At 38.4% G+C, this 10,853-nt stretch overlaps 1 protein-coding gene across 4 annotated transcripts in view; it reads right to left on the bottom strand.

The window, feature by feature from the left end:
- Window positions 1-10,853, bottom strand: part of LOC107689638 (retinoic acid receptor alpha-B-like) — a 92,764-nt gene that overhangs the window by 23,866 nt on the left and 58,045 nt on the right. For all 4 annotated transcript variants that reach the window (XR_001634356.1, XM_016487722.1, XM_016487724.1 and 1 more), the window contains one exon: window positions 761-909. Coding sequence is in view for 3 of the 4 variants with exons in the window: in XM_016487722.1 (XP_016343208.1) it covers window positions 761-909 (149 nt within the window). In the remaining variant the exon portion in view is untranslated. The remainder of the gene's footprint in view (window positions 1-760; window positions 910-10,853) is intronic.

The following is a 10,853-nucleotide window of genomic DNA, read 5'->3' as shown; positions in this document are numbered from 1 at the left end:
GATTTCTGAAGGATCATGTGACACTGAAGACTGGAGTAATGATGCTGAAAATTCAGCTTTGATCACAGGAATAAATAAGATTTTAATGTATATTAAAATAGAAAAACTTTATTTTACATCATAATATTTCACAATATTACATTTTTTCTGTATTTTGATCAAATAAATGCAGCCTTGATGAGCATAAGAAACTCCTGTAAAAAAACATTAAAAATCGTTCTGATCCCAAACTTTTGACCAGTAGTGTATATACATACATATATACTTATATATATATATATATATTGGTAAAATATTACAATATCTGACTCATTAAGTGATAACAAATGGCAAGTAAATAACTAAACTATCAACCATTAATATCAATAAATAAATCTGATATGGTAATATGTTAGCAATACATTGTGAACCCCAAAATTCAGAGATTCATGTTTCAAAAGAAAAACAGTGGGCTCCAAAAAGTATTAGGATAATCAACATACTTAATACTTAATTTGCATTAACAAAATATCAAAAACAAGTGCCACTTATTTTAAAGAAATTAGCACAAAAAACCTTTGAGAAAACATTTCTCAAAATTACAAAACACATACTTGACCATAAATATGTAACTGACTGGCCCAAAATGGCCTTTAGTCTGTATATTTCTTTACAGATGCCACTTTGAAATTGGCGTCTAACATAGACAAGTGTGACTAAAGCGACCAAAAACATTTGTGGCCTCAATCCTTCTGCAAATTGAAATGGACTAGATTCTTACCTTGCACCCTTCACATGCGCTAACTCCATAGTGGTAGCCCGAGGACTTGTCCTGGCAGACGAAACAGGGCTTGTAGATCCGTGGTGGTGGTGGTGGAGAAGGTGGGCTGGGTACAATCTCCTCTGAGCTTGTGCTCTGGGTCTCCACAGCTACAAGAGAACAGAAACAGCCTTTAGTTTGACTCAATGTGCCTTTAGCCTTTAGTTTGACTCATAATTTCCTCACAAGGTTTATTATTAGGTTCCTTCGTGCACAGAGAAAACAGCATTTTGTGTTTTAGCAACAGTCTGCAGTGACCTTCAACCTTCAAAAGATGCTGCCGCTCCCCAGGAAGGCTCAGCGAGGGAGCGCTTGTGCATCCCGATGAGCAGCTAAGGTCAAGCTTGACAGGAGAACATCTCCATTCCTGGAGCGAGCAGACAGATAGGCTGGTGACACGCTCTTCTTACACATTCGCTCTTGCTTTCCTCCCAGTTTCAGCTGCTACCGACTGGGACGAGTGCCAGCCTTAATTAATAAAGTCATGACAGTCAGCCGGGGTGAGGTGTGGAGGGAGGAACCGCACGCTGTGCTTGAGTGGAGCTGCACTGCACCGTCAAAGAGCTGCCATGACCGAGAGCTTATGAAACAACTGTGATTTAAATAGCAGACCATGAGGAAAAACCCACGCTAGAGTACATCCTGCCCTCTCCACACGTCAAGGGCACAAAACGACAAGGGCTTTGCAGTTTGAATAGCTGAAATTCTCTATGTCACTGATGATTCCCTGTATGAATATGCCCACATGTAAATGACTGTCTGCATGGTGGTGATGATGGCACCGGTATATTTTCAAAACATAAATGTACACAGACACATTCCACTCTGCAACCCTCATGTGTCTCTCTCTCTTGCTGCCATCCTCTCCTTTCCCGCCGTGTCTCTCACAAATGCCATGGCGTAGAGAAAAATGAGATGAAGACACAGGTTGCTAGTGAAGGAGAACATGCTATTATGTGGGTGCAGTTAGCAGGTGTCATTAATGCAGAGACTTAGATATTGTTTCAATAACCCCTAATAGATGTTGAAAAGGGGTAGTAATTGCCGCATTTAAGGGGCAGCCCTTCCAAAATTTTAGTCAACCCCAAGTTGTTCCAACTTGTATAAATGTCTTTCTTCTGCTGAACACAAAAGAAGATATTTTGAAGAATGTGGATAGCCAAACAGTTGCTGGTAGCCACTGACTTTCATCGTATGGGGAAAAATACTATGGAAGTCAATGGGGATCATTATTGGGTTTCATTATTTAGCATTTTTCTGACCTTTCTCTCTGACCCTTTAAATGTTTTTGCTACTGCAGTAGCATTAAATATTTTTGGTTTAAATATTTTGAAATATGTTAAACAGTAGGGCTGGGTTTTGACACAAATTTCACAAATTGATTCGATTATCCTTCACAAGCTTTCAATTCGATTTGATTCCAATTTTGATGCGATAAATAAAACGTCTCTCAACTAATGCTGTAAAATATACCTGAGAGTCAATAATATGGAAGGTTGAAATTTGCTGATTTGTATACAAACACTTAAAATATAGGCTACTCAAAGTTTTTGTAATATTAAAGTTATAATACTAACTTTAACTTACATAATTATATTTCTACTCCAATTAGTTTTTTGAAATATAAACATTTACTTTACTTTTTTTCAATATTTAATTTATGTTTGAATAAATCAAGCATTGGTTGTCACAAAAACTTGACGGATTTATTCAAACATAAATTAAATATTGAAGAACAGTAAATAAAAAAAAACTTTTACGCATTTAAAACACTGTTTGAGCGATTACATGAGATAGGATATGGATTTCGGTAACTTGTACTTTCTTTTTAACATACCTTCAGATTTTCATTCATGTTTATTTCATTCTGTAACTGCTATTAAAGCGGAGGAGACGATCAGTTCACGCAGCCGCTTCTAACCGAGGCACTACAGCGATCTGTCACTCCACATTAAACAGCGCCAAAACGGCATATTTGAATATAATAATGATAATAATAATGGACAGAATGACAATAAAATGGACAGAATTTGAAATGAGACTTTGTTTCATATCAAAACTAACAAATCACAAATCTTATTGCAATTTATAGACCCTTTTCACATGACGTCATGCAACTTACGTTTTGACTTGAAGCAGGGTATTCTTACTTCCGCCCGGCATAGTAAAGCGCTATCGCTACCAGCACGGAGTTCATCCAGACACTTATACATCTGCCACAAATACGATTAGAGGATAATTGCAGCGGTCTACTCTCGTCCTCATTCAAGGCGAGGCATCTGGCATCTCAAATGAACTTACCGAATACCGATCGCAGAGATTTGCCGCTTGAAGTTGAGGGAGAAGTTGAAAACTGAGCAGTCATACTTTCTGATTAACGTGACTCTCGCGCAGTGTTTGCTGTCTTTATTGCAGATTAAGTTGATCAGATACAGTATATAGCTGTCAAATAAACAAACATGTGGTAACAGAAAGCCTTTTCATTCAATAATTTATGTACTGCTCAATACAGCGTCTGTATGTACAAGAATAAAGTTCAACAAAACAAGCTTGTACCATTTAAATATCAATAAAACGGGGTCTATATTTTTCTGCTTTATTTTGATAAACATGACAATATAATTCAGAAATCAATAATAAAATGAAGTTTACATATCGATCATATCAATCATTAATAATCCACAAAGAAAGAGACTATACATGTAAAGTCAAATTAAACGGGGTAATTATAGAGGTCCATAATTCTGTAGCACTAAGGCTTGACGGCGGTCCTTCTTGCATGGTTTCAATATAAAGCCATTTTATTCTTTCTTAAACTGGATAATATTGGGTTTCTTTTCAGATCAAATGCATTTATGGATGTGAAACTTGTCTTAATGAGAATATTTAATATAAAATATGACTTGTGTCCATGTAATTTTTCCCATATAGTAAAAAAAATTATAAAATCACGAGGTTTGTCTTTTTTTATTGCAGAACAACTACACTTGCATGTAAATATACACAGAGAATTTACACAGTGTACTCACTATTACAATAATCACAGCAACAACTGAAATAAATCAAATAAATTATCCAGGGAATTACATAAAACAGTTTCGCTCGCTCGCTCTCTCTCTCTCTCTCTCTCTCTCTCTACCGTTAGGTAACTTGTGCATTGTTTTACTTACTTGTTTTTGACGTATCCGACCGAACTACAAACTTTCCAGTGATGTCTGTGAGAAAGGTATATTCACTCGACAAGCTCACGCATCTGCGCCGCCACACGCTCAGTCCACTCAGTGCGCTTTGTTTTCAACTCGCGCACATCAGCTATACAGGCGTTAATACTGAATGTTTAACATTATATTCATTGCATACATATACTTCGTAGACATCCTTAATCTCTAATAACTCCATTCTGCTGTCTGTTGTTGGCATTTTAACGAGTACGAGTACAGGAGCTCAGTATCGGGCCCGATACCGATACCAGTATCGGTATCAGTGCATCCCTAGTTTTAAGTATATATTTTGTGTGGATACGTAATCGTTATCATACAAATCTGAAAGCAAGTCTATAACATTGCTACAGTTGCTGCAAGCTAGCCTCCCAACCATCTAAAGCAGATGTAGAATAACGCTTACAAAAGAACCCGACTGCAAGTGCATTCATTTTATTAGTATTAACTCATAACGGACGCCTTTATATTTCAAGTTGTTCCCGCATTTTCCCGAGAAGTCTCCGGCGCAAAGGTATAAAAGAAGTACAGATACACTACTTTGCAGAAAAGCGGACGTTAGTTGACATCATTATGAAAAGGGTCTATTGGATGGGAGGTGCGCTACAATGTTCCGTTCATTATCTGACAGGCTAGACGAATCGATTCTTGGGATTTATGAATCGATATAGTTTCATAAAAATGAGAATAGATTAAAATAGAGAAATCGATATTTTTAACCCAACCCTGTTAAACAGTGAGTTAGGTAGGATCTCAGCTTTGTCTATTACGAGTGGTATAGTAGAAAACGAGACCTCACCTCCATCGGACTACACATGCACTGTTGCTGAGCTAGTGGGCAACCGTTTGCGTCTATTTCCTGTGTTCAGAAAAAGCAGTCAAAGCTAAAAATACCCACCCTGGCTAGCACAGAGTCAGATGAGGATGTCGAGTTCTTATCTCTTGCCACACACATACAGCAAACATCCCCACAAACGCAAACACGATTCCCAGCACACGATCAAACGCTAACACAACTGACTTCAATGCAGTGTGTTGAGAGCTGCTTAACGGTTTTATTTAGCAAATGAAGAAAGAAAACAAGAAAAATCACAAATAATGTGGGGAAACTACAAAAGAAAAACAGAGACCCATGAAGGCACAGTTATGGAGATTTACGAACAATAACTTGGGAAACACAGGGTTTTCCCAAATATACAGAATACACCTTCTGAACAATGCATTTCCAGTCAATCACTGAATAAAACAAAAAACATTTTACAGAAATGACTCAAAAAGCTATTTCTTGCTAATTTGTAATAAGAGCTGAGCAAATGAGAGGAAAGAAAAAAAAAAGTTCAAGATAGAAATTTGCATGAATTTTCCAAGCCTGGAAGCTACAATTTTATTATTCCCTACAAGTCCCTAATAATTCCAAGCTTTTTAATGACTATGGTAACTAGAGGTCGACCAATATTGTTTTTTGTTTTTTTGATGGCAGATACTGACATCTTAGGGATGGCAGATGACCAATATAAAGCCGACATATCATTATTTAATAATAAAAAAAAAAATGAAATAACACGTGCTGCAGTAAAAGAAATTAAATTTTTACATCACATTTCCTAAATAAGAAATAATTTGAAAATGAATCAATATGACAAGATAACTTGATAAAAAAAGATTTATACTTGTGTTTTATACATTTATACAGATGTGTTAGATAGTGTTGCCAAAAATATTTCATACTTTGTCCTTTGATGCAACTGTTTTACCCTTCAAAGGCAAAAGGCAGTACCAATGCCTTCAAACAATGTGTCAATTTAATTCATCTGTATATAAATTTGCACCATTTAAAAAAAATAAAATAAATAAATAAAATAAGAGCTCTTATTGGAAAAACATAAAACAAACTTGTATCTCAGCACAAAACATTTGCAGATGGTATTTTCACACAGAGAGAGAACAGGAAGTGAGAAAAACTACCGGCTGGCATCACACATCCTGCTCTCACGAACACGAAGCTTAAAGAAGGTGAGACTGTTTTTAGATGTCAAGCAGTTCATTTCTCTCCCACAATTATTCTCACTGTTGCACTCGTTCCCTTTCACCAAATCTCGCTCTCTCTTTCTATGCCATTCACTCGTTCCCTAGAGCGCCGTCTGACCTCTTTCTGCTGCGCAGCTCCAATATGAGTGGCACATTTTTCATAACAGGGACAGAGCTCAACACAGATCCAGGACAACATTATGGGAACTGCTCTTCTGATAGCAGACACTGGGGCGATGGGCAAAATTATGCCTTCATCTACTCTCACCCATACCACAATGCCTCAAACTTCCTCGATCTGATCTATAATAAATAGTGCATATTAAAAATTGAACGGCTGAACTGAACAGAGAAATCCCTCGCTCTTATATAAGTGAAAGTTTGAGGGTTAGAAGCTGCTTCCCTGAACCCGAATAACCCTGAATAACCGCAGAACTGGCAGCACAAGCAGCTTCCTGTGAAGCTGTGATCAGGTGGCACGCTCTAATTACGCACTCTGTTGCATCTCTGAGGAGACGCGTCTTAGTCATGGCTGTTGAGTTGGCCTGTAGCTCTGGAAGGAACAACCTCATGCTGAAATCAACTTTAATTATGCCCAGAGGTTCGACCCAGGGTAACCTTACATTAACCGCTGTGAGGCTTTCGGAAATGGGTCAGTTTCACCACCTGTCCGAGACGGCCCTCGTGCACACAGAAGACATCAGTCACCGAGGTGTTCTTTAGCTGTTTGACATCACCACGTACTTCCACTCGCTTCCAAAGCTGGCAGGCCAGTTAAATCTCACATTAAAACTGCCAACACATAGGCTCTGCTCCAAAACACAGTACACAGGCTGCCTAGACAGCATTTTAAGGCATCAAAATGTATGCAGCCTTCTAAAATACTCTTCTAAATGCTTTTAGTCACAACCTAAGGCAGCAATGCATGTATCCTTCATAAAAGAGGCAATCCCAAAAAGCATTGCAACTATGTAGGCAACGTGCCAGGTTTTGGAGCACAGGTGTAGCTTTCAATAATTTTACTCATTCCTTTCTTATCATTTTGTGAGGGTTTGAAATCCCAACAGGGCGAAAATGTCATCTTACCACAATCACTAGGACTTGATTTTTGAGAGTAAGACAGAAATAATAATGCATCTGGCACTGATGTCCTGTCACAGCAAAAGAGGTTTGAAAGGGGTGAACGGCAGAAAGATGGTTCTTGTATCTCAGTTTCCCCTAGAGACTGTTAACTGAACTCAATGAATTGCCCTGACCCCTGTCTATTAATGAAACACAAGACAAATAATCACACACAGCAAATACACTTTGCATTAACGTAGAAAATTTATTTATTATAAATATACCATCACAAAAAAATAAATGTATTAAAAATACCACATACTCTAAAAAAAATTACACATCTATTACTTTATATCTTACCTAACTTAATATAAATATTATTTAACACCACCACCAACAACAACATAAATGATAATCAAACATTAATACTACGTATGTGTTCAAATTGGTATGAATTTGTATATATAATTATCTTAGGGTCAAAAATCAGACTTGATTTGAGGGTCATGGGCTGAAAGCAGTTGCATTGTATCCAACTATATTGAAATTAACAAATAAAGGTCACTTATATTCTATTCATTTTAATATAATAATAAAACAAAAGTGTCAAATCAAATCAAACCTAATAATTATAAGCCAACTTTGGTTTGGGCATCTCTGTTTTAGGGTGCTTTCCTTCCCACTGTTGCCTCAGGCATTAATTCTTAAATTTCACAAAAGCAAAACAAAATAATGGCAAACTACAGGTATTTAAACACTGCTATACAAATAAACTAAACTGAAAATCAATATAAATTACACTTCATTTCCCACATGGATATGTATTTCACTTATACGTACAGTACTAGCATATTTTGACATTTCACAGGGCATGTCAAAACAGGCTACAGTCAACATTATTTGTGAGCTCTATGCAGTAGAAACCACATATAGGGAGACAATTATGTTACTTGCACATAGAGTGAGAAAAATATTATGGCGTGAAAGTCTTTGAGCGTGTGGGTGTGTGTCTAAGTGAGAAAAATAGAGGAAAGCTTGTGAGTTATGTGCGAGAGAGCGAGAAAGATAGAGAGCGAGTGTGAGAGAGGGAGAGGAAAAATAGGGCAGACCATGAAAGGAAAACGCTGCATACCTCTCAGCGTTGGCGGTAGCTCTCTTGGGGAAAGTGGTTCCTGGTACAACTATTAAGCCTCCCTATACTTACCCGACACACACTCAATAAAAAAATGAGTCCCGTTTCTTTGTGTTATTCAAAGTTAACCCAGTGAGAGGGGGAGAGGGAGATGGATACAAATGGAATCAAGGCCTCATCATTACCAACACCATTATGGTAATGGGCCAGTGCTGCTGGGCACAGAGAGATGGTGACGCTGGAGAAAAATGAGGGAGCGTGCAGGATGAAAAGCACGCACTCATGTGAGACTACGATGTAGGTCACTTTGCACCATAGTGCTGGTGAGTCACAGGCCTGGATCTGTAGCTCAGTCTGGTGACTCATCTCTTTAAGCTCTGCCTCTTGTCTCCTATTGGTCAATGAGGACATGATAGACTGCTTTTTTCCACCAATAGTCATCTTTTTTAGTTAGGGAAGTGGCGAAATTGTTTACTCATACCACTTGTGCTGGTATTCAGCCTCCCAGGACTATACACACTTAACAGAAGATATAAATGTTTTTTTAGGTATATTTCATACATTACTAAAGCAAATAATCAAACAAGCCACTTTATGAATACATGAAGACAAAGGGATGACTTGATGTTTATCTGCAAACAGCTCAGTTGTCTCAAGAATGTCAGCTGTCAATTGATTCAGAGGAGCTGCACTGAAGGTCTGAGTGATTCAGAGAAGTGTCTAGCACAGCACAAATGGTTAGACACTGCTGGCAGGTCAAATTCCATCTTGCAACATTTTAATAACTTCAGCTGCAAAGTGTCTTAAGGGAACCACAGATGTCCAGCTCACTCTTCTGAACAGGATCGTTCTTTTAAGCGAGCTACTAAGCAGCTCCCAGATGCTAGACTATAAGCAAAGATCTCATGCTCTGATTCATGAGTCGCTGTTTACACAGCACAGAACAGGTCATGAGAACAGCATTTGCCCTCAAACCAGTACGGTTGTTGAAGTAATAAAGTCTTCTGTAATCTATATTTTATAAAATGGCTTTATGGTGCTTTCAGACTGCTCAGAGAGCAATTCAAACTTCACTGAACTCAAACACACGCTCTTTCTGTGGCGTCCAGTCAGCTGGTGAATGGACTGAATGATACGGCAACTATTGTTAATTTTTAATTCAATTAAATCACAGGTACTTTGAAAACATCTGAAGTGCCAGACGTGTGATGCATGAAGATCACAAGACCATATGTGTGCAGTGAGGAACTATCTTTTATGGTGCTTTGCATTTGGTCTAACAAAAAAAAAAAAGTGCTGACTGGACAATAATAGGCAGGATGTGAGCACTTTACAATGACTTGCTTTACCAACTTTAACAAAGACATGGAATTTCGTAGCTCAACAAGTTGACCGAACTGTCACTTGCCCCGTTTGGTCACAAATGCATCACAACGTCTCGCTTTCATTGATCAAATTCATGTGTCTTTATTGGTCTTGCAAACTTTGGTTTTCTATGAATATTGTCTTCAAAAAAATCGAATTAAAGCATGTTTATATATTTATAGCCTAGCTGTCATTAGCGTAGCTACAGTAGCGAACCGTGACTCTTCAGCCTAGGCCTTCTCCTCCTATACTCGTCGGGGGGAAAAACTACCAGCCTAGCTTACGGTGTCTTCTTCTAAAAGTCATCTTTGACAACTCCAGCTCTGAAACAAGAGGCTATCCAGCCTTAAGGCGGTCGCACACCAGACGACATGTGCAGCCCTGCACCGCGCCGCACCACGTCTTTAAAATTCCCCCACATTGTTTTCCATGACTGTATGCACACCGGTGGCGCCACTGGCGACTGTCCGTGGATCCCGACTCCGGGCGCTGTTCATAATCCTGCCGCGCCACAGAGAGCCTCAGCGCCACTCACATCATTTTCCATTAAATGACATTATATTTGTCCCAAATTATTGTTAATGTACATAATGACTTCATCCTAGGTTGGAAGATTGTGTATTGTGCATTTTTTAGCAAAACGTTTGTCTTTCTGTGGCTCTAATAAATTCCGTGATTCATTGTGCTATAGATCGCAATTTCTCATCCCGTTTGCTGACGCGACGCGTTCAGTGTGTGATACGTGTTGCACCGGGGCACCACTGTGCTTCTTGTCCGATGTGCGACGGCAACAAAACAGCACAGCGAGAGTGACTGATATTACCAAAATAAAACAGCTAAATTTAAGTCAAATGCAAATCCTCATTACAAATATCTGCACTTCAGCGGGCAAAACGTACAGACACTCCCTCCCATCACACAAAACCAACAAATGTAATGTGTTTAAGACAACACATCATGACAGCGCTGACACAAAACAAATTAGCGACAGACACTTCATGACAAACAAGCAGTGTTTATAATAAATAATATTATTATTGGCTCAGCGGCCTAGTAAATGTCCTCACTTACGTTATTTGCGGCTTCCATCGTGACGTGAATAATAGCTAGTTAGTTTATCAGCGTATATATTTTTTCCGATAGAGATCCCACAGCGGGCGGAAATTGTCATAAAGTTAGTGATAACAAGGCCCGCCCATTTAGAGGAAAGATATGATTGGTCAATTTTTCTGTCATTCGAAATTACTCC

This window comes from Sinocyclocheilus anshuiensis, unplaced genomic scaffold (genome assembly GCF_001515605.1).
Source record: "Sinocyclocheilus anshuiensis isolate Anshui unplaced genomic scaffold, SAMN03320099.WGS_v1.1 scaffold813, whole genome shotgun sequence".
In the NCBI taxonomy this organism is placed as follows: Eukaryota; Metazoa; Chordata; class Actinopteri; order Cypriniformes; family Cyprinidae; genus Sinocyclocheilus; species Sinocyclocheilus anshuiensis.
This window is presented reverse-complemented; position numbering and strand designations above follow the sequence as displayed.